Source organism: Chaetodon auriga, chromosome 24 (genome assembly GCF_051107435.1).
Source record: "Chaetodon auriga isolate fChaAug3 chromosome 24, fChaAug3.hap1, whole genome shotgun sequence".
Taxonomy (NCBI): domain Eukaryota; kingdom Metazoa; phylum Chordata; class Actinopteri; order Chaetodontiformes; family Chaetodontidae; genus Chaetodon; species Chaetodon auriga.
This window is the reverse complement of record NC_135097.1, coordinates 39,152-64,056: the sequence shown is the minus strand read 5'-3', so window position 1 is coordinate 64,056 and position 24,905 is coordinate 39,152. Positions and strand designations below refer to the sequence as shown.

The following is a 24,905-nucleotide window of genomic DNA, read 5'->3' as shown; positions in this document are numbered from 1 at the left end:
CATAATTTAACACATCGTTCATAATCTCACTTGAAGCCTGTTGAAGTGACAGTATGTGCTCCCTGACAGACGTGGACATTCAGCATGGCAGAGACAAAAAGAAAGATGAAAGCCTCCTCTGGGTTGGGGGGTTGGTCATGGAGAGTTGAACGGGAGGCAAAGATACAGCAGGAAGTGAATTGGAGTAAAAAATCTTCCAAGTTAGTCAAATATGAACTCACAGACTTGAAACAGATGTAGACGTCATTCAGTGTGACTTCAACTTCCTCAGGAGATCTTTATCTCTGATGATCCAGGAAAAACCTCCAGAAATCCTCTTAGAAAGCTGATTAAAAAAGACTCTTCATAACTTGCTGTTCTCATTTTTTTCTGTTTTATTCATTGTCAGAGTAATCCAGTGATGGTTGTCTGTACATTCATGAGTACACTGCAAACAGGAGCCGCTAACAGCTAATTCAGCAGACTGTTCATGGACACAATTTGAGAACATCTAAATAAACAGAGGTTAAAAAGCAGATCTAAAGAGAACAGCAGTACCAAAGAACATCAAACCTGTAGTTTTATTAAATACAACGAAAAGGAGCTGCAGAAGGGTGTGAAGTATTTCCAGGGATATTGTTTAATTCTTAAATCTTAATAAACCTGTGTGTGTTCCAGGTCTGTGGCTCAGGCTCTGAAGAAAGGGAGGCCGGTCCAACCTGAACATTATTCAGACTGCACTCTTTACTTCAGTGATATAGTTGGATTTACGACCATCTCGGCTCTCAGTGAACCCATCGAGGTATTAACTGTTTCAATAGCTGCTGATAAGAGTCCATCACTGTTTAACTAAAACTCTGTGTGTGTGGTGTGTGTGCGCGTGCACATGTGCAGGTGGTTGACCTGCTGAATGACCTCTACACCATGTTTGATGCCATCATTGCTACTCATGATGTCTACAAGGTAGGAATGATTCAACTTCAAGAATGATCATGTGCGGCGCCCCTATAGCTCAGTTGGTTGGGTGTGTGCTCCATGTATTGAGGCTGTCAGTCCTCTGCAGTGGCCGCAGGTTTAACTCCCACCTGCAGCTCATTTGCTGCGTGTCATCCCCTCTCTCTGCCCCCTTTCCTGTCATATCTTCAGCTGCTTCTATCATAAAGGCTAAAAAGCCCCCCCCCCCAAAAAAAGAACGATGACGTTTAACTTTTTCTCATTGTTCATCCACATGAAACTGTTTCAGTAAAAAACTTGTTTCAGTTTCAGCCTCAGCCTCAGTTCAGACTAAAAGTGAGTTTCATTAAAGCTCACCCACAGCTCAGTGTAACAGTGTCTCTAATAACAAACTAACAAAAAAAAAATCTCTGTACCTGTCTGTCTCACCGCTAGAGATGGGAATCGAAAACCGGTTCTTGTTGAGAACCGGTTTCCAGCGTTTCAATTCCTCAGAATCGTTTGCCAATTTTGCAAACGTTTGTGTTTTTGATCCTCTCCGGCAGCAGCAGCGGCAACATTAGCACGTCCTAAGTAACTAACTAACTAACACTGCCTACTATGTTAGCGCCATTTGCCTCATCGTAAAACCTGCTATTACCAACTGTTAACGTTAAATGAATGCCTTCTCACACATTACATTTAGATGACGAGAGACAGAGTCTGTCTGGCTCAGAGGCTGGCAGGACTTGCTCCAGTTCACATCCACCTGTAGCTATCGAGTGGATCAGGAGATCCAGCTGTACAGAAGCGTGCCACCCATCCCCTGCAAGGATAACGCCACCCTATGGTGGTGGAGTGAGAGGGAGACTCTGGCCCTGCTGTCAGGACTGGCTGAAAGCTTTGTGTGTGTGCAGGCGTCCTCCACCCCGTCTGAGAGGGTGTTCTCCACAGCTGGAGACACCACAAGTCCAAAAAGATCGCGTATCCTTCCTGAAAAAGCAGATATGCTTATTTTTCTGCAAAAGAATTGTTAATTCTTCATATTTAATGTTTGCAGAATTGCACAATGCACAGTTCCATTGGACTTTACTTGATTGTATTTGTCACTGGCTGGCGTAGTTTTATTTTTGAGTGCTCAGCTCATATCCTTTTAAAAAGGAGAATTTCAATTTCTATTAGAAAAGTGTTGAACATGTTACTGGACATTCTGGTGTAATTGCCACAGAATAATTTATGTTGTATTTTGTTAATTTCTACAGAAGAGTATTTATTATTATTATTATTATTATTATTATTATTATTATTATTATTATTATTATTATCTATTTATTTTCAAAACAAATTAATTTTTCTGGGGACCCCCTGGCACCCCATCGAGGAGCCCTAGGCTGTGGCCCTCTTAAGACCTCATTGTTGGTCATGTTACTTCTAAACTAAACAAAGCTGATGCTAATCGAGCTGTTTGTTTTCCTTTTTTCCAAATGAGAATCAATAAGAGAATCGATAAAAAACCAAATTGTTAAACAGAATTGAAAATGGAATTGGAATCATTAAAATCTTGTCAATTCCCATCCCTACTCACTGCTTACCTGTCTGTCTCACTGCTCACCTTTTTGACATCTTCATGTAACTGTAGTCAAAGTTTGTGACTCATATGACGTCAGCTGTAAATGGTCGATGTGTGGATGAGGATTCACTGACCCTCAGTAAATTTGCTGTTGAAATAAATGTTTCCCCCACACTGCTGTCAAGTTTTCTCTATACGTTTTGTTTGCAGGTAGAAACCATAGGAGATGCCTACATGGTGGCTTCAGGTGTTCCCAACAGAAATGGGATTCGACATGCAGCTGAAGTGGCCAACATGTCTCTGGACATCCTGCACTCCATAGCAGCTTTTAAGATCAGACACATGCCTGAGATTAAAGTCAAAATACGCATCGGACTGCACTCAGGTATACACGTGCAGTTCAACCCTTTTTAATGTTTTGATTTGATGCAGCAGAACATGAAACCCTAACCCTATGAATGAAAAAATTCTGCTGGACACTATACCTTATCATGTTGCCTTAGTTCTACAGTAACAACATAACCAAAACCACAAAAACACACATATACTTTACCCCTTTCTGTTTGCCATCACTGACATTACACCAGAAATTTCACCAGCCAGTCATCGGTCTGTCATCAGCTAAACATCGGCCTGTCATTAGCCACCCTACCAAAACAGTCAATTTGTGCTCATAGACACACAACCTGTTCTTTCAAGCATGCAAATATGTGTGATTTATAAACTGTCTGCACCATCTGACTGCTGCTGATCAACCAGTTTGGTTTTTGCCATAGTACAAGAAGTTTTTTTTTTTTTTTTTTTTTTAAGTAAAAAGTAACTATATCCTATGTTCGTCTGTTCATTCGAGAGGAAGTGCTGACAAGAGTTATCACGACATGTAAAAATAGTGTCACAGATGAAGAAAGTCTGCTCAGCCCATCAGTCTCCTCTGTTAAAACATGTCACACAGAAGGAAGCTCCACATGATCCTCATGATTCACACTCAGAGTGGATGGCTGTGATTGTGATATGTGCGATATCAGAGACAATGAAGTGTTTTATTTGTGGTGGAGAGAGACAGAGCCAGAATATGTCCAGAGAGAAAGTCTACGTCAGGCCAGGTTTCCAATGATGCAGCTACTGAGAGAAAGAAAACAGAACCAGAGTCAGACACAAGACATGAAACAGGTGCTGGAAGGAAATTAAATTGACATGGAGGATGAAGGTGAGGTCTTGAAGGTGCCTCACCTGAAAAGGAAAAATGCAGGCAGCATTTGAAACTGACTCAGGTGAAGAGGGGGACAGTGAGAGCAGTGAAACAGAGACATGGGTCTGCACCCAGTTTGGAGTTATGGAGGAAGACAGGTGATGAAGTGAATCTTCTGACTCTAGAGTAGCTGATAGCCAGAGGACAGAAAAACCTTTTACAGTGTTGAAAAATCAAAGTGTTCTGTTCCTGTTCTCAGTGAGCTTTGCACCATTGTCTCTGGAGGTGGAGTGGGTGGTGGAGGGCAGATTGATGGTGGTGAGGGCAGCACTTGAACATTTAAATCTAGTTTTTATATGTGTGTGCTCCTACTACAGGATCTGACAACTGGGTTGTTCGGTTCAGTTTAGTTTTATTTATATACGACCACATCACAGCAGAAGTTGTCTCAGGACATGCAAGAAGGGGGGGTTTGAATAACTTGTAGTGTAGATCGACAATAAGATATAGTGGAGAGGGTGGTAGACAAGATAAAAATAAGGGAAAGTAAGGTTATAGTATAGGGAAGGAATCACTTCCTGTTTTCATCTGTTGATTAAAAAAGAGTTTGAGTATATTTTAGAAAGAATTGAGCAATAAGGATGGTTTCACCAGGAAGAGGTACTATAATGACGCAAAATGTTGTGTGGTAGGTGGTGACTGAGTATGTAATACTATTTTTGGGTAGTTGGTGAAGTTTATGTGGTCTGAACTGCAGAAGTGTTTTTTTTTTTATTCAAACCTCGACCTGTCTGTCTCTTCAGGTGCAGTGGTAGCAGGCGTGGTGGGTCTCACAATGCCCAGGTATTGTCTGTTTGGAGACACAGTGACCACGGCCTCACACATGGAAGCCACTGGACTGCGTATGTAGAAAACAATCAAATCAGTGATTTATTAATTGAAATTGTGCAGCAAATGTTGTGTTTGTGTTTCAATGGTGACTCAATCAAGATAAATAACTAATACTCAATAATCATCTGGTGTTTGTGGTCTCCAGCCTATAGGATCCATGTCAGTCTGAGCACAGTGAAGGCCCTGACCAGTCTGAAACTGGGATACCACATAGACACCAGAAAGGCACAGGTACACACACCTGCTCACACATTTAGCTTCAGACACAGCATGAGATGTTAACTTACTGAAATGCAGTTTTTTTTTTTTTTCTTGAAATACAGTTTTGTAATGTAACTATAAAGCACATTGCTCAGACATGTAATACTGTGACATTGACCATAAAAGTTTATTATATTAGTTATTATTATTATAGTTTATTGTAGTCTGTTGGACTCAACACATGGATGAATGTAGACAGGCCTGCATGTAAAGCCAGAAGCCTGAACAAAGGCCGACATGCATAATCTAAACCTGATAACAAACTCAGAACAAAGGAATTCTGCCAAACCCCATCATGCCTTGGAAGCCACACCTTAGTTGCCATGAAGTCAAATCCTGGCTTCCCACTGGATGAGACCCACTGGAATTCAGAGGAATACCCATGATGCACGAATAATGTCACCACTGATATAACAAACCACTTTAGAACAAACCACAGCACTGAAACTGCTCTGGCTAAAAAAAAGTCAGCGACCTCAGACTAAATTCAGATGAAAATATAGTCTCAGTTCTTGTCCTCTTAGATCTAAGATCTAACATTTGATAATGTTGACCATGGTATCTTAATCAATGGTCTTGAAGAGTTGATTGGTTTTTCTGACTGTGTGTTAAAATGTTTTTGAACAAATATCAAAGGCAGAAAGTTTGACATCAGTCTTGGAGAGTATAATGATGTGATTGTAGCATTAAATATGATTTACACAATAAGGAAGTTACGGTAAATATTGTTAGAATGTAAAGTGTTTGGTTACTAGTGCAATACGACTCCAGAGTTGTTCAGCGCCAGAAGTATTAAAGGTCCCATATTATGAAAAACCCACTTTTTCTGGGATTTGGGGTGTTATTTTGTGTCTGTGGTGCTACCACACGCATACAAAGTGTGAAATAAGACCGTCCGTGCTTTTTTGAGTAAGATACGGATTTGTGAAAGCACCCTTCCAAACGAGCCATTGGAGTTCCGGGAGTACTGTTGCGTAATAAGTCTGGATATTTGCATGCTCCCACCCACCAGCCACCACCCCTACTCCTCTCCCTGGCGTCTCTCCACCCACCAGATACGCTACCTTCTCACAGATCTGCGATGTTGCTATCGAATGCACCGTGGTAGGAATCATGTCGAGCTGCCACACACAGTGTTCTGTTGGTGGCTGTAAAGACGAGCACAAATCGCTCCATCGGCTCCCAGCCGCAGAGGACAGAGGAGCGGCGTGAATTGAATTTCTGAAGGCAACGTCCCCGCTACAGTTGGCAAAAACCTGCTGGTGTGTGCTAACCACTTCGAGGCTGACTGTTCCGCCAACCCCGGTCAGTACGAGGCAGGATTAGCTGGGATACTTTCTCTAAAGGAGGGCTCACTTCCATCTTTGCGTGGATTACGTGCAGACAAGGGACATGTAAGTATACAAATAATTAGCTGTGTGTTTCTTCAGTAGATTAGCGCGAACTCTTGCGTGTTGTAGCGTGTGTGTTTTGCCATTGAGAACGATGTCAGGCTAACCGCTAGCTTCGAGACTACGACTCCAGCCATCCCAGGTTAGCTCGCTGCTACCGTAGCTTTTGGTCCATCACACCACGTTTCTGATCTTGCAAATGAGTGAATACATGTTCGAAGGAGATGCCAGCATTCACAAATATTAAGCTGTGTTCATTTTGCAGTTTAACACGAATTAACCAAGAAGTGCTTTGCGACATAGCACAAGCTAACGCTAACCGCTAGGTTCTAGTTCGCAATCAGCATGGTCTCCATATGGAAACCCAGCGACCCGGTCGGTCAAGCGATACATACACAGACGCTCCGCAGGGCCTAAGCTTCAAGAATTTATGAAAATAATGCATTTGGAAACGTTTTCTAAACTGGAGTATGTTAGAAAAGCCTAGGGCAAAACGAGTGTATGGTTGAGACTGCTACATGCCAGCCCACACTCCAAGCGTTTTTTCTTTCCTTTATTTTTATGCTGTATGTAGCTGTTGGCATAGCTATTCATGTAAGATAAGGTTGATGTCACTTCTTTTTATATAGGCCAGTGCATCATTACAGTTACCTGCTATTGATCAAGTGTAGCAGTGAGCTGTTGCAGCCTTTAGTGCTTGAATTTACACTATAACAGTGCTGTCATGTTTTACTCCTAAGTATGCCCTGTTATCATAACAATATACTGTTGTTACAGCTGTCCAGGCTACTGTGTCCTGCAAGGACTACTGTTGTTATGCACTTCAGTACAACGAGAATACTGATAGAGGACAAGCGACCACATCATCAGGAGATCCTCTTTTCAAACTGAGCTTTCCAAAGTCCATGAACGGAGACAGCCAAACCAGTGAAGACTAACCACATTCTTAAGTGTGAACCCTTTTTTTTTTATTTAGTCAAAGAACAAACATTTATATTGTACATGACAAAAAGACACAAAGTACCACAAGTCAGTTCTTTCAACACAATAAATAAACCAAAAAAACACACACTTAAATACCTGAGAAACTACAAAATTCAAAGTGCAAACTCACTATATTTGCAGTTGCTGAATGATCTAATAAATGATACTAATAATTCACTTTTTCCTGCGTGTCTGTGTATTGCACAGGTTATATTGATGATTTGATGGACATGATCACGGAGAGGATCTTTGTCGACCCATCATCATACAGAGCTGAGATTCTGAAGATAAACATCCTGCTGGACGTGTCGTCGGAGGGGATCTTCCCTGGGCATCAGGAAACTCCCAACGTCAATCTGCATGATGGGATGACTGCTCGAATCTTCTGCCCAAGGAAGCTCCGGCACCAGCTCACAAAACTCATTGGCTAGATACCTGTAACGACTGAGAAAATTTGAACATTATGTTAGTCAACAGGTTCTATAATGTCAACATCTGTATTCACATTTTTCTAATATGGATTCAGAATCCTTCACTTGTACTGTATTTCCATGTACAAATATTCATGACTGCAGTCAATAAATATTTATTTATCTGTAAAATGTTTCATGTGAAGAAATGTATAATATATAGCATTTGCTAAGGAAAAACCTGGTTATATGGTCAAGATAAAATATGACTGACTATATTTAGTTTATTATGGTGTATGAACAGTGAAGTTGGTTATTATAGATGAAACTCACTGCTCTGTCCCCCATAGCGGTAAAGGGCCGTAATCAGCCCTGTAAGTGTTGTATGCGTTCTGCAGCGAGAACACATTTAGACAAACAGGTTCTAAACCTGGATGGTTGATCATGCCTGGAGGCCTTTCATCCAACTGCTGCAGCCTTGTTGTAACCTATTATTCATAACATAAGGTGAGTATCTGCAGTGGCATGTTATCTGCAATCATACACTATGATCATACTGTAAGTGCAGGTAAAGATACTGTGACCTGTGGCACCTCCTGGCAGCATTTGTTCTCAGGCTGCATTGTTGCACAATTTCCACATAAGCGCTGATACAAACAAATAAAAAAAAAATCATGCATGTATAAAGCTAAAGAAATACAAAACCTTGCATACCAACATTTTCAACCAATAACAGCACCCGCGTTTTAGATTTGAATGTGTGTGCTCTAGCTAGCTACTTTTTCTCAGCCTGAGATGAATGGTCAGTAGTCCTGCTCAGCAGTGTCGCCTGTGTGCTCTGCCCGTTCATGTGTAAATGAGACGGAGCGCTGAAACTAACAGCGCAGTTAGACCGGTCAATGTCTCAGCAACCCAGTGATTACTAGAAACCCCTTCCTCTTTTTGTAAACAAGCAGGACCTTCCGACTCTGCTTTCATATGATACCAGGCTTGTGTTGTTTGTGTGATGTGGTGAAATCAGCAGACGCGCAAAAGTGGACATACGCTATTTCCGTGTTTTCGTTACATCCGCATTTATTGCGGTATGAATTATGTTTTGTTTGGGTGGCAATCCTTGGTAGAGGCTTTTAGCTGAGTTTCTCCCTGTCAATCTGGTATGCTACAAGTTAGGATTGGTGCTTCCTAGCGTGAGCATTGACCGTCTGAACTGCGGGCCTCTCACGCTGCCACCTGTACAGGCGGCGCTCATATTGAAGAGAAAAAGATAGAAAGATGTACTTTGACTAACCTTTCAGGAGCGTCCTGCTGAATTCTCTGAGGTTCTGTAGGAGCCTTCCCTCCTTCAGGATCCGATTCAGGTTCGAACATGTACGGTTGAACTACTGAAGAACTCGGTCTATTCGCTACCGTCATGTCCGCTACTTTCACACGGGCAGTGCTACGTGAGTCTACGCTCTCCCCGTTACCACAGTGACATGGGTGGGACAGCAGCAGCTCATTTGCATTTAAAGCTACGGACACCAGAAACGGCACATTCTGAAAGGGGCTGAAAAAGAAGGATATAGAGGGGGGCAAGAATCTTTTCCTAAAAGCTATTTCCAGCAAACAGCATCAAAAACGTGTTTTATGGAAATCATAGACCTATGTAACTTACTGAAAAATTGTCATAATATGTCACCTTTAAGATCCACAACTGTTGACATCCAGAACAGAGCAGCTCCAGAACTGTTCAGCTTTACAACTGTTAGGCTCCAGAACTGTAGTGTGATTGTGATATTTAGTTGTTTGTGCATTGAAATGTTATTAAATGAACTGTTTTTGTAGGTGAAAGGCACGGTGGACACTTACTGGTTGATGGGTAGAGATGGTTTCGATAAACCTCTTCCTGTTCCTCCAGACCTCACCGGAGGGTAAGAACACACACCTACCAAACATAATAGATTATCATTTTGAGGAGACTTGCCAGTGAAACACATGAGATCGAGGTGAAGTCACTGCCGGCCAAAAAAAGTGACCATTTCTTTATCAATTAATATTTCAGCTCTTTGTTGTGTCTCTCTTTAACTTGTCACTTTCAGGGCCAGCAATCATGGTATCAGTCTGGATGAGATTCCAATTGAAAGAAGGCAAAAGTTCCTGGATCGACAGAAAAAGATCAAGAAATAATGCCAACACACACACACACACACACACACACACACACACACACACACACACATTAGGTTTTATTCACTTGTTGGGACATTACATAGACTTACATTCATTTCCTGGAGACTTACCCTAACCCTAATCACTATCTGCCTATTCCTAACCCTACTTTTACCCAAACCTAACCCTACCCTTACCTAACTTGTAACCCTATCCTCAGTCTTCACCCTAAAATGTAATGATTTACATTGTAGGAACATGTATTTTGTCCCCACAAGTAAGGTGAGTCCCCACAATGTGACTGTGTAATCAGGTTTTTGTCCCCACAACGTGAATAATAAATGGGCACACATGTGCGCGCACACATGCATGCACACACACACACACACACACACACACACACACACACACACACACACACTCTACCTCCAACTCCAGGACTAGACCGTGCTTTAAAGAACATTTTATCTGTTTGTGAGAATTTTTTAGCCAAATCTTATGAAATCTGAATGGAGTTCTGTACAGGCAAGTGTAAAATCTGCATGGACAGTGATTTCTACTTCCTGTTTGTAGCTGGATGACAGTCTGCTTTTGATTTGTCACTGGCATCCACACTGACAGTAATAATGAACCAGTCTTTGTGCCTCTCGTGGGTCAATGGTAGAGTATACAGTAGTATCTTTTCCAAACAGTGTAAATTTACACATTGCTAAACCTTTTATATACTGTAGCTGTATGGACACAGAGTGTGACACATTCTTCAGTGCAATGCATGCTGGTTAGGTTTCCAGACTCCCTCTATGAGATGATGTAGGAACAAATGAATGAGTGACTAAATAAATGAAAGTCTGTAAGAATGAATGAAGAAATGAATGAATCAGTTAGTGAATGAGTGAACAGGTAATCAGTGTGTAAATGAATAAGTCATTAAACATGTGAATCAGTCAATGAAAAATAAATAGATAAATGGAGGAAGGAATGAGTGACTAATGAATCAATGCATGTGATTGAGTTTGTGAATGAGTGTAATTCTTCCACCAGGTTCTGCTGTCATGTCCTTTTGTTTTACCTCTAAACATTTTGACCCCCTGGAGCTGCAGTTATCAGTTTCTTATGCTCGTGGTGTAATGGTCATAACATTTTTAAGTTAGTATGGTAACCCTAATGTCCTGAGCAATATATTTGTATTGGAGATAAACTGAAAAAGATTAAAATTTTAAAGTGCAAATATACATGAGAAAAATAATCATCATCCATTTAATGTAACTATCTTTCCAGATGGCTTTTCTAGTGAATGAAGTTTCAAAGTAACAATCCAAGGAGCCATGAGTCACAATGATTTTTGTTTCTACATAACTGTTTCCTGTAATGATTATAGAAGATGTTAGAGTTAAAAACTTTGTAAGATACAATGTAGATGTTTGCATGTTTTCATTGTTTTTCAAACAGCCATGTTACCAATAATTCAATAAAATGTTCAGTATACAGCTTTCTGTTGTCAGTAAAAATTGTTCTAGGATAAATAAAGTGCTTGTTTTGATATGTCGTTGTTGGATTTCCCTAAGTAGGAGCTGGCCTATGTCAACACTCGTGCACAGAGAACACAGAGCTCGTCGAGACGAGCATGCCACTGCCACTCTTGTAGCTCTACGACTGTGGTCGGTAGCTGTAGACCAGATTTGGTAAAAGTCTCCGTTTGCCAAATCTGGGTTAGATTGACCCCAGGAACGTGGTTCATAAACATACTAACCCTTCCTGTAGTGGACATCCGTCCACTCATTCTGAGCTCCGTAGCTCATCTCAAAGTGTGTTTTTTAATATATAAAAGAATCAAAATGAAATGAATTGTATTTAAATTTAAAATGTTAACTGTGTTTTTAAATTATTTATTATTCAAATGAAAATGAAATACAATGGCTTTAATATTTTAAATTTAAACTTTTTTTTTTTTTTTTTAAATTATTAACCAAAGTAGAATTAAAATGAAATAAAAACCAATAAAGTTTAAATTACAAAAATCTAACCAAAAAACTCCCTGATAACAAAATGTGTGCCTACGCACGATGTTTCCCCGTAGTCCGACTTCTTCAGGCAGGGCACGTGTAAATGAACGAATGGCAATTGGCAGTAACTGTCAGATGTTGTCTCTTCCAAAGTCAGAGCTGAAATGAGAGGATTAGGGGTTAGGGAATCGGGTCTGAGTCCCTCCCCAAGCGGGGAAGGAAGGTGCACGGTCCATCCGACCCATGTACCGCCCGTCCCCCCGGCCCCAGTATTCCTGGCGAGAGCGCTGGGGGCGCCAGCCCCTGCGCCACTCAGTCCAGGAGTACATAGTTTGTTTTTAGTTCGTTAAGTTGTTTTTGGTCTTTTGGATTTTGTTATTTTTTTGTAAATTTGTTTAGTTTTATAATTTTTTTGTATTTTTTGTTGTTTTTCAATAAACCAAAAAATCAAGCAAACAACTAAAAACACCTTCCCAAAAACAAAAAAGGAAGGGAAAAAGCAAGAAACTCAGAAAAAACAACTAAAGTACAAAAATGGACAAATTGGTCCTTTAACAAAAACAAAGGAAACTTATCCGTCTAAAACTTAATGTTTTCTATAGTTGTTTACTTTTTTTTGTTGTTTTGTAAAGTTTTGTAATTAACGATTTATCTGTATTTTTTGTTTTTGTATAAAATTAAAAAACTAACAAACAACTAAAAACACTTTCCACAAACAACGGGAAAGGAAAAACCAAACAAAACCAGAAAAAACCAAATAAAGTTTCAGGCAACTCGCCGTGTAGCAAAAGAAATTAAACCGCTATACTTGCGCTAAATCAACAAAAAATGGTGTGCTATGAAATGACGTTTTGGTCAAAAGCGACCTTCATCAGGTAAAGCACACCAAAAAGCACTTACTAGTGTGTAGTGGCTGAGCAGTGCAAGATGCGTCTGTCCTCATCGAGAGCCAAGTACAAAATGAAGTTCCTACTGTGAATGCACATACAAAATGGCGATACCGGAAATAACAAAATGGCGAATGCGCTTGCGCTTTTTAGTATTGTGTCTTAAACTCCACCCTGCTTCTATTCACTTCTTAAACGCCTAATAAAATATTGTTTTTTTTAACTATTACCAATTCAAATGAATATTATTTGTGTATCTTAACTTATTTAATTAATTAACCCTATAAGTGACAAAAACCATGAGTGAATGGAATGAACTTATTCCCCTTAACCAATAAACCTCTTCTAAATTTAGATTCTCAACCCTTTATGTACCCAAATGAATTTCAACTCACTAACCAAACACCACCTCATGAATTATTTATTTATTTATGTATTTATGTAAACCAATCAACCCAATAGTGTTTTTAATAGCAGCCAATTGCTTTTTAATACTGAAGCCCCTTTTAATGAATATTTTTAGCCCTATGTTTTTACTGTTTTTAATTATTTATATACTAATATATTTATTAGGGTTGGGATTAGGAAAAAAGGGGGGGGGCTAAGAGATTAGGAAAGACATTTTTAGGGTTAGGAGAGATCAATTTTAGATCGGGTCATCCCTGGAGGGGGTGGGTTAGGTTTAGGTAAAAGCGTAGTGCCCCTGGGGGGGAGCACTGCGAAGGGTTAGGGGTAGGGTTAGGGGTAGGGTTAGGGTTAGGGTTAGATTAAGGGTGAGGTGAAAGGGGGGAGCTGCTCCCCACGAAGTGGGGGGCAGCGACTGCACGCTCCACCCTAGGGGCCACAGTCCACCACCCGAAGGTGGTGGGGGTCCCACCACCCGAAGGTGGTGGGGGTTCAAAAAATTAGACCAATTGTCGGTCCTTTGCCGCGACGTTTCGGCCTGTTCGGCCTTCTTCAGGCGGAACCGACCTGTCAATGAGCAGTGGGGTGCATGATGTGCCTTGTTCCTCCACTTCTGTCCCTTCTGACTATCTCCTTCTTTTCCCTTTCTTCTATTTCCCTTTATAATTTAAGTTTGCCTAATAATTTCTGTTTGGATACTAATTTGTGTTTGTGTTACTTCTTTTTTTCAGGTATGTCCCATGGCCGGATCCAGGTAAGTGTGTATGTGGTTTAATTTTATATTAATAAATTTCTGTTTGCATTTCTAATTTGTGTTTCTGTTCTCTTCTTTTTCAGGTCCCAATCCAGGTGAGTTTGTGTTGTATGTTCCCTCCAGTGTCCAATGTTGTCTTATGTAGGTTTTAGGTTCAATAAAAATGATTTTTCTATCAATCTTGTGGTCCAGTGTCTTTTTTGTCCTTGTGTGTCCAATAATTAAAATTTCCTTATTTCCTTTCTTCCTTCTCTTTCCTTCATCCATCCCTCCATCCTGTCTTCTCCCTTTGCCTCACTCCTTCTTTTCCTCCCCTTAGCCTCGTTAGGCCATGTGGCACTGTCCTTTCCTCCTGCTCCTCTGTCACTAACTGTGGTTCTATTACTCTCCCTTTCCTTTTTGTGTTTAGTATTAGGGCTCAGAGTTTTTATTAGACTAGAGATAGTGGGCAGTAGATTAGGATATGGGGACAGCGGGCACTAGATTAGATTAGTTGTAGTGGGCAAGGGAAAATTAGAATGGGGGATGAAATTTAGAATAAAGATAGGATAGGGTAAAAATGAAATTAAATTGGAGGGGTTAGAATTGGTTAGGGTTAGGCAACTTAGAAAAATTGGTTATGGTAAGGGTTAGAATATTGGGGTAGGGGGATATAGCCATATTGGGCTCCAAAAGTTAAATGGCCCCTAGGAGGCCCTGGCTGGTTAGGTGAAAGGGGGGAGCTGCTCCCCACGAAGTGGGGGGCAGCGACTGCACGCTCCACCCTAGGGGCCACAGTCCACCACCCGAAGGTGGTGGGGGTCCCACCACCCGAAGGTGGTGGGGGTTCAAAAAATTAGACCAATTGTCGGTCCTTTGCCGCGACGTTTCGGCCTGTTCGGCCTTCTTCAGGCGGAACCGACCTGTCAATGAGCAGTGGGGTGCATGATGTGCCTTGTTCCTCCACTTCTGTCCCTTCTGACTATCTCCTTCTTTTCCCTTTCTTCTATTTCCCTTTATAATTTAAGTTTGCCTAATAATTTCTGTTTGGATACTAATTTGTGTTTGTGTTACTTCTTTTTTTCAGGTATGTCCCATGGCCGGATCCAGGTAAGTGTGTATGTGGTTTAATTTTATATTAATAAATTTCTGTTTGCATTTCTAATTTGTGTTTCTGTTCTCTTCTTTTTCAGGTCCCAATCCAGGTGAGTTTGTGTTGTATGTTCCCTCCAGTGTCCAATGTTGTCTTATGTAGGTTTTAGGTTCAATAAAAATGATTTTTCTATCAATCTTGTGGTCCAGTGTCTTTTTTGTCCTTGTGTGTCCAATAATTAAAATTTCCTTATTTCCTTTCTTCCTTCTCTTTCCTTCATCCATCCCTCCATCCTGTCTTCTCCCTTTGCCTCACTCCTTCTTTTCCTCCCCTTAGCCTCGTTAGGCCATGTGGCACTGTCCTTTCCTCCTGCTCCTCTGTCACTAACTGTGGTTCTATTACTCTCCCTTTCCTTTTTGTGTTTAGTATTAGGGCTCAGAGTTTTTATTAGACTAGAGATAGTGGGCAGTAGATTAGGATATGGGGACAGCGGGCACTAGATTAGATTAGTTGTAGTGGGCAAGGGAAAATTAGAATGGGGGATGAAATTTAGAATAAAGATAGGATAGGGTAAAAATGAAATTAAATTGGAGGGGTTAGAATTGGTTAGGGTTAGGCAACTTAGAAAAATTGGTTATGGTAAGGGTTAGAATATTGGGGTAGGGGGATATAGCCATATTGGGCTCCAAAAGTTAAATGGCCCCTAGGAGGCCCTGGCTGGTTAGGTGAAAGGGGGGAGCTGCTCCCCACGAAGTGGGGGGCAGCGACTGCACGCTCCACCCTAGGGGCCACAGTCCACCACCCGAAGGTGGTGGGGGTCCCACCACCCGAAGGTGGTGGGGGTTCAAAAAATTAGACCAATTGTCGGTCCTTTGCCGCGACGTTTCGGCCTGTTCGGCCTTCTTCAGGCGGAACCGACCTGTCAATGAGCAGTGGGGTGCATGATGTGCCTTGTTCCTCCACTTCTGTCCCTTCTGACTATCTCCTTCTTTTCCCTTTCTTCTATTTCCCTTTATAATTTAAGTTTGCCTAATAATTTCTGTTTGGATACTAATTTGTGTTTGTGTTACTTCTTTTTTTCAGGTATGTCCCATGGCCGGATCCAGGTAAGTGTGTATGTGGTTTAATTTTATATTAATAAATTTCTGTTTGCATTTCTAATTTGTGTTTCTGTTCTCTTCTTTTTCAGGTCCCAATCCAGGTGAGTTTGTGTTGTATGTTCCCTCCAGTGTCCAATGTTGTCTTATGTAGGTTTTAGGTTCAATAAAAATGATTTTTCTATCAATCTTGTGGTCCAGTGTCTTTTTTGTCCTTGTGTGTCCAATAATTAAAATTTCCTTATTTCCTTTCTTCCTTCTCTTTCCTTCATCCATCCCTCCATCCTGTCTTCTCCCTTTGCCTCACTCCTTCTTTTCCTCCCCTTAGCCTCGTTAGGCCATGTGGCACTGTCCTTTCCTCCTGCTCCTCTGTCACTAACTGTGGTTCTATTACTCTCCCTTTCCTTTTTGTGTTTAGTATTAGGGCTCAGAGTTTTTATTAGACTAGAGATAGTGGGCAGTAGATTAGGATATGGGGACAGCGGGCACTAGATTAGATTAGTTGTAGTGGGCAAGGGAAAATTAGAATGGGGGATGAAATTTAGAATAAAGATAGGATAGGGTAAAAATGAAATTAAATTGGAGGGGTTAGAATTGGTTAGGGTTAGGCAACTTAGAAAAATTGGTTATGGTAAGGGTTAGAATATTGGGGTAGGGGGATATAGCCATATTGGGCTCCAAAAGTTAAATGGCCCCTAGGAGGCCCTGGCTGGTTAGGTGAAAGGGGGGAGCTGCTCCCCACGAAGTGGGGGGCAGCGACTGCACGCTCCACCCTAGGGGCCACAGTCCACCACCCGAAGGTGGTGGGGGTCCCACCACCCGAAGGTGGTGGGGGTTCAAAAAATTAGACCAATTGTCGGTCCTTTGCCGCGACGTTTCGGCCTGTTCGGCCTTCTTCAGGCGGAACCGACCTGTCAATGAGCAGTGGGGTGCATGATGTGCCTTGTTCCTCCACTTCTGTCCCTTCTGACTATCTCCTTCTTTTCCCTTTCTTCTATTTCCCTTTATAATTTAAGTTTGCCTAATAATTTCTGTTTGGATACTAATTTGTGTTTGTGTTACTTCTTTTTTTCAGGTATGTCCCATGGCCGGATCCAGGTAAGTGTGTATGTGGTTTAATTTTATATTAATAAATTTCTGTTTGCATTTCTAATTTGTGTTTCTGTTCTCTTCTTTTTCAGGTCCCAATCCAGGTGAGTTTGTGTTGTATGTTCCCTCCAGTGTCCAATGTTGTCTTATGTAGGTTTTAGGTTCAATAAAAATGATTTTTCTATCAATCTTGTGGTCCAGTGTCTTTTTTGTCCTTGTGTGTCCAATAATTAAAATTTCCTTATTTCCTTTCTTCCTTCTCTTTCCTTCATCCATCCCTCCATCCTGTCTTCTCCCTTTGCCTCACTCCTTCTTTTCCTCCCCTTAGCCTCGTTAGGCCATGTGGCACTGTCCTTTCCTCCTGCTCCTCTGTCACTAACTGTGGTTCTATTACTCTCCCTTTCCTTTTTGTGTTTAGTATTAGGGCTCAGAGTTTTTATTAGACTAGAGATAGTGGGCAGTAGATTAGGATATGGGGACAGCGGGCACTAGATTAGATTAGTTGTAGTGGGCAAGGGAAAATTAGAATGGGGGATGAAATTTAGAATAAAGATAGGATAGGGTAAAAATGAAATTAAATTGGAGGGGTTAGAATTGGTTAGGGTTAGGCAACTTAGAAAAATTGGTTATGGTAAGGGTTAGAATATTGGGGTAGGGGGATATAGCCATATTGGGCTCCAAAAGTTAAATGGCCCCTAGGAGGCCCTGGCTGGTTAGGTGAAAGGGGGGAGCTGCTCCCCACGAAGTGGGGGGCAGCGACTGCACGCTCCACCCTAGGGGCCACAGTCCACCACCCGAAGGTGGTGGGGGTCCCACCACCCGAAGGTGGTGGGGGTTCAAAAAATTAGACCAATTGTCGGTCCTTTGCCGCGACGTTTCGGCCTGTTCGGCCTTCTTCAGGCGGAACCGACCTGTCAATGAGCAGTGGGGTGCATGATGTGCCTTGTTCCTCCACTTCTGTCCCTTCTGACTATCTCCTTCTTTTCCCTTTCTTCTATTTCCCTTTATAATTTAAGTTTGCCTAATAATTTCTGTTTGGATACTAATTTGTGTTTGTGTTACTTCTTTTTTTCAGGTATGTCCCATGGCCGGATCCAGGTAAGTGTGTATGTGGTTTAATTTTATATTAATAAATTTCTGTTTGCATTTCTAATTTGTGTTTCTGTTCTCTTCTTTTTCAGGTCCCAATCCAGGTGAGTTTGTGTTGTATGTTCCCTCCAGTGTCCAATGTTGTCTTATGTAGGTTTTAGGTTCAATAAAAATGATTTTTCTATCAATCTTGTGGTCCAGTGTCTTTTTTGTCCTTGTGTGTCCAATAATTAAAATTTCCTTATTTCCTTTCTTCCTTCTCTTTCCTTCATCCATCCCTCCATCCTGTCTTCTCCCTTTGCCTCACTCCTTCTTTTCCTCCCCTTAGCCTCGTTAGGCCATGTGGCACTGTCCTTTCCTCCTGCTCCTCTGTCACTAACTGTGGTTCTATTACTCTCCCTTTCCTTTTTGTGTTTAGTATTAGGGCTCAGAGTTTTTATTAGACTAGAGATAGTGGGCAGTAGATTAGGATATGGGGACAGCGGGCACTAGATTAGATTAGTTGTAGTGGGCAAGGGAAAATTAGAATGGGGGATGAAATTTAGAATAAAGATAGGATAGGGTAAAAATGAAATTAAATTGGAGGGGTTAGAATTGGTTAGGGTTAGGCAACTTAGAAAAATTGGTTATGGTAAGGGTTAGAATATTGGGGTAGGGGGATATAGCCATATTGGGCTCCAAAAGTTAAATGGCCCCTAGGAGGCCCTGGCTGGTTAGGTGAAAGGGGGGAGCTGCTCCCCACGAAGTGGGGGGCAGCGACTGCACGCTCCACCCTAGGGGCCACAGTCCACCACCCGAAGGTGGTGGGGGTCCCACCACCCGAAGGTGGTGGGGGTTCAAAAAATTAGACCAATTGTCGGTCCTTTGCCGCGACGTTTCGGCCTGTTCGGCCTTCTTCAGGCGGAACCGACCTGTCAATGAGCAGTGGGGTGCATGATGTGCCTTGTTCCTCCACTTCTGTCCCTTCTGACTATCTCCTTCTTTTCCCTTTCTTCTATTTCCCTTTATAATTTAAGTTTGCCTAATAATTTCTGTTTGGATACTAATTTGTGTTTGTGTTACTTCTTTTTTTCAGGTATGTCCCATGGCCGGATCCAGGTAAGTGTGTATGTGGTTTAATTTTATATTAATAAATTTCTGTTTGCATTTCTAATTTGTGTTTCTGTTCTCTTCTTTTTCAGGTCCCAATCCAGGTGAGTTTGTGTTGTATGTTCCCTCCAGTGTCCAATGTTGTCTTATGTAGGTTTTAGGTTCAATAAAAATGATTTTTCTATCAATCTTGTGGTCCAGTGTCTTTTTTGTCCTTGTGTGTCCAATAATTAAAATTTCCTTATTTCCTTTCTTCCTTCTCTTTCCTTCATCCATCCCTCCATCCTGTCTTCTCCCTTTGCCTCACTCCTTCTTTTCCTCCCCTTAGCCTCGTTAGGCCATGTGGCACTGTCCTTTCCTCCTGCTCCTCTGTCACTAACTGTGGTTCTATTACTCTCCCTTTCCTTTTTGTGTTTAGTATTAGGGCTCAGAGTTTTTATTAGACTAGAGATAGTGGGCAGTAGATTAGGATATGGGGACAGCGGGCACTAGATTAGATTAGTTGTAGTGGGCAAGGGAAAATTAGAATGGGGGATGAAATTTAGAATAAAGATAGGATAGGGTAAAAATGAAATTAAATTGGAGGGGTTAGAATTGGTTAGGGTTAGGCAACTTAGAAAAATTGGTTATGGTAAGGGTTAGAATATTGGGGTAGGGGGATATAGCCATATTGGGCTCCAAAAGTTAAATGGCCCCTAGGAGGCCCTGGCTGGTTAGGTGAAAGGGGGGAGCTGCTCCCCACGAAGTGGGGGGCAGCGACTGCACGCTCCACCCTAGGGGCCACAGTCCACCACCCGAAGGTGGTGGGGGTCCCACCACCCGAAGGTGGTGGGGGTTCAAAAAATTAGACCAATTGTCGGTCCTTTGCCGCGACGTTTCGGCCTGTTCGGCCTTCTTCAGGCGGAACCGACCTGTCAATGAGCAGTGGGGTGCATGATGTGCCTTGTTCCTCCACTTCTGTCCCTTCTGACTATCTCCTTCTTTTCCCTTTCTTCTATTTCCCTTTATAATTTAAGTTTGCCTAATAATTTCTGTTTGGATACTAATTTGTGTTTGTGTTACTTCTTTTTTTCAGGTATGTCCCATGGCCGGATCCAGGTAAGTGTGTATGTGGTTTAATTTTATATTAATAAATTTCTGTTTGCATTTCTAATTTGTGTTTCTGTTCTCTTCTTTTTCAGGTCCCAATCCAGGTGAGTTTGTGTTGTATGTTCCCTCCAGTGTCCAATGTTGTCTTATGTAGGTTTTAGGTTCAATAAAAATGATTTTTCTATCAATCTTGTGGTCCAGTGTCTTTTTTGTCCTTGTGTGTCCAATAATTAAAATTTCCTTATTTCCTTTCTTCCTTCTCTTTCCTTCATCCATCCCTCCATCCTGTCTTCTCCCTTTGCCTCACTCCTTCTTTTCCTCCCCTTAGCCTCGTTAGGCCATGTGGCACTGTCCTTTCCTCCTGCTCCTCTGTCACTAACTGTGGTTCTATTACTCTCCCTTTCCTTTTTGTGTTTAGTATTAGGGCTCAGAGTTTTTATTAGACTAGAGATAGTGGGCAGTAGATTAGGATATGGGGACAGCGGGCACTAGATTAGATTAGTTGTAGTGGGCAAGGGAAAATTAGAATGGGGGATGAAATTTAGAATAAAGATAGGATAGGGTAAAAATGAAATTAAATTGGAGGGGTTAGAATTGGTTAGGACGAAAGATTCTTGGATCCCGTCGTCCCCGGAGGGGACGGCGGGATCATGCACACTCCATCCAGACATCTCCAAGAAAGGGTCAGCTCCATCCCCCATAAGGACAGGTGAGTATATAATTTTATTTTATTAACAACAAGATATATATTAATGAGGTTATACAGGTGTATATATAAACATTCTTTAGTATATATCCAATAATATATATATATATATATATTAGAATAACATACAATATTATATAATAGGTTTCATTAACATTGTATATATATATTAATTAATTAACCCTTCTTTCTTCTCTTTTTCAGGTTTCTTCATCTCTCAGTCCGGCTCCCAGGTAAGTAGAAAAAAGGTAAGTAAAAAAAAAAAAAAAAAGGTAAGTAAAAGAAAAGGGTTGGGATTAGGGAGGGATTAAAGGGGTTATGGTAAGTATTAAGGTGGGGATAGGGTTAAAAATCAATAGGGTTATAATGGTTGGGGTTAGGGCCAGATGTGAGGGGTTATGGTAAGGGTAAGGGCCGGGATAGGGTTAAAATTAAGGTTAGGGATTACAAGGGGTTATGGAGGTTGAGGTTAGGGCCGGATTAGAGGGGTTATGGTAAGGACGAAAGATTCTTGGATCCCGTCGTCCCCGGAGGGGACGGCGGGATCATGCACACTCCATCCAGACATCTCCAAGAAAGGGTCAGCTCCATCCCCCATAAGGACAGGTGAGTATATAATTTTATTTTATTAACAACAAGATATATATTAATGAGGTTATACAGGTGTATATATAAACATTCTTTAGTATATATCCAATAATATATATATATATATATATTAGAATAACATACAATATTATATAATAGGTTTCATTAACATTGTATATATATATTAATTAATTAACCCTTCTTTCTTCTCTTTTTCAGGTTTCTTCATCTCTCAGTCCGGCTCCCAGGTAAGTAGAAAAAAGGTAAGTAAAAAAAAAAAAAAGGTAAGTAAAAGAAAAGGGTTGGGATTAGGGAGGGATTAAAGGGGTTATGGTAAGTATTAAGGTGGGGATAGGGTTAAAAATCAATAGGGTTATAATGGTTGGGGTTAGGGCCAGATGTGAGGGGTTATGGTAAGGGTAAGGGCCGGGATAGGGTTAAAATTAAGGTTAGGGATTACAAGGGGTTATGGAGGTTGAGGTTAGGGCCGGATTAGAGGGGTTATGGTAAGGGTAAGGGCCGGGATGGGATTAGAATTAAGAAAATAAATTGAATAGGGTTGTGAAGGTTAAGGTTAGGGCCAGATTTAAGGGGTTATGGTTAGGATAAGTAGCAGGATTGGGATTAAATTTGGGCTCGAATGGGGTTGGGATTAGGGCAGGGCTGAGAGATGAGGTTGAGTTTAGGCACGATAATATTGTCTTTGATTCAAACCTTGTGGATAAGTAGTGCCCAGCTTGTTGATCCAGTCGCGTTCAGCCCTGCGTCTCTGTGGCGTGGACCAATGAGGGTTTGTTTGCAGGACAAGGGCCTGCATGGCCTCCCAGCCGTGGGAGACAAAGTGCTGGACGACATACCGGTCAGTATTCTTCTGTTTAACAATGTTATGCTTATGACAGGTAAAACGTACATTAATGGATAACTTTGTTTCCCCAATATATCGTTTATCACATTTAGTACAGTACATCAAGTATATACAATTTTTCGAATAAATATTACAATGTTTGGCCGTTTTAAATACCTTCTGTTTTTGATAGTCATAAACCCATTCCAGCTGTCTAAAATATCTATGTTGTATACCTGTTGTGTTTTTCACAGGTCCCGGCTTAATTTTCGCTCTTACAAGGTAATCTTTCAAATTTCTGTTTTTCCTGAATGCAGCAATAATTCTCCAATCATTTTCTGGTTTATTTAATTTCAAATAGGTCTCTAAATTGTTCTTGATTCTTCGAACCAATTGGACTGTGGAAGGTGAGTACGTACAGACAAAAGGCAGAGCAGTAGAGATCTGTATTGCTTTGCTATGGAGAAAAGTCTTAAAAGTGTTTCTAAGAAAGGTCCTAGAGTACCCCCTACTGGACAAAGCAGAAAATAGCACTCGAGTGGCCTCCTTGAAATCCTCCTGTTGTGTGCATATTCTATGAAATCTAAGCAGTTGTGATTTAACTAATCCAGCGAATGTGTGTTTGGGGTGAAAGCTACTCTTGTGTAATAAAGCATGTGTGTCAGTGTCCTTGAAATAAACCTTAACGTCCAATTGGTTATGTGTTTTAAATTTTGGTCCTTTGAATGTTGTTGTGTCTAAAAAGTCAATTGAATTGTTGTGCAGTGTGGATTTCAATTTGATGGAGGGATTGTGGTTGTTAAGAATTTCCAGGAATTGTGTAAACTCTTCCTCTGAGTGAACCCAGACCCCCCAGATGTCATCAAGATATCTATAATAATGTAAAGGTTTAATTGGGCATTTTTTCAGAGCAGCAGTTTCCCATTCAGCCATAAAAATGTCTGCATAAGCAGGAGCAAATTTCTTGCCCATAGCTGTCCCTTTAATTTGTAGGAAGTAATTCCCGTTGAATTCGAAGTCGTTGCGAGTCAAATTGATTTCTAATAGTTGTAATAATTCTTTATCAGGTCTCTTTTTATCAGGATTTTGATATAAGATATTTTTAATAGCAAGAATACCTTCTTGTATATCAATATTAGTATATAGGCTATCTACATCTATAGTAAATAAAATAGAGTTATCAGGTATAATTAAATTTTTTATTTTATCTATAAAATCGTATGTATCTTTAATATAACTGTTATGTTTTTTGGCTAAAGGGTTTATATAATAATCAATGAATTCGGCTGCTCTATAAGTTTCACTGCTGCAATCTGAGACAATAGGGCGTCCAGGAGGGATTTCAAACGGTTTACTCCAGGTGGCCGGATCTTTATGAATTTTTGGGAGTAAATAAAATCTCCTGGGCCTGGGTTCTGAGTCGCCAATTAGATAATTACGTTGTTTGTTGTTGATTAGTTTTTTCTCGTGTATTTTATTGAAAATTTGGCTTACTAAATTGAAGGTTTCTGGGTATATTGGTTTGTCTAATTTAATATAATAATTTGGATTTGCCAATTGTCTATTGCCTTCCCATATATATTGTTGGAGGTCCATTATAACAACCACACTGCCCTTATCTGCCGGTTTAATAATGATTTCCTTGTTATTGATTAATTCTTTTAAGGCCAGATTTTCTTCTTGTGCTAAGTTAGGTTTGATTCTCATTACTTGAAATGAATTTTGGAAATAATTGAGGTCCAATTGAATTAAATTTAGAATATGAGGAGGCATTTTTCCTTCTGGGGGGGTCCAATTAGAATTTGGCATAAACGGTAATTTTTCAGTCTGATCATCATCCCCATAGTAAGTTAATAATTTAAGCCTCCTGTGATAGTTTTGGAGATCAAGCCTGGTTTGGGGTCTAATATTTTTATTACTACCTTTAGAGGGGATGAAATTTAGGCCTCTATTAAGTAAAGATAGTTGTGCAATAGTCAATTTGGTGCGTTTTGCTAATATTAGGACATTTCTGAACCCCTCCTGATAAAACAGGCTTCCGGGGACATTCAGTTTACCTGCTCTAACCAATGTTCCAACATTTTAGAAGCAGTGGAATGAGTCCAATGAATTCTATCAACATCAGTACTGAAGTTTTTGGTAGGCAGTTTAGGAATGAAATTACAGTTTCTCATGATAAAATCATTCAGTACCTGAAGATTCTGTTGCTCCTTCAGTGGCAAGGCTGTGGAAACATTTACCATGGGAACCCAAACTGTGGCATCTGGAAATCTGTGTTTAGCAATTCTCAGAGTTCTCTGCAGTTGTTTTATTGTTGTCTCCCGGGGCTTCTGCTTCCTGCTGTTGAGGCCGAAGGAGAGGATCAGCGTTTCCACCTCAGTGGTGCAGGCGGCCTTGTGGAGCAGAGACTCGGCGTGGTGAAAGGAAGCCCCGGGAT

The 24,905-nt window shown here is 40.9% G+C and overlaps 1 protein-coding gene across 1 annotated transcript in view; it reads left to right on the top strand.

Moving 5' to 3' along the window:
• LOC143317384 (retinal guanylyl cyclase 2-like) overlaps nucleotides 1-11,231 on the top strand; it is a 103,608-nt gene extending 92,377 nt beyond the window's left edge. Inside the window, exons 18-24 of the mRNA XM_076725530.1 lie at nucleotides 658-781; nucleotides 874-942; nucleotides 2,693-2,867; nucleotides 4,475-4,573; nucleotides 4,708-4,793; nucleotides 9,433-9,518; nucleotides 9,687-11,231. Coding sequence (XP_076581645.1) covers nucleotides 658-781; nucleotides 874-942; nucleotides 2,693-2,867; nucleotides 4,475-4,573; nucleotides 4,708-4,793; nucleotides 9,433-9,518; nucleotides 9,687-9,774 — 727 coding nt within the window. The 3' untranslated portion in view covers nucleotides 9,775-11,231. The remainder of the gene's footprint in view (nucleotides 1-657; nucleotides 782-873; nucleotides 943-2,692; nucleotides 2,868-4,474; nucleotides 4,574-4,707; nucleotides 4,794-9,432; nucleotides 9,519-9,686) is intronic.
• Nucleotides 11,232-24,905: the final 13,674 nt, after the last annotated feature.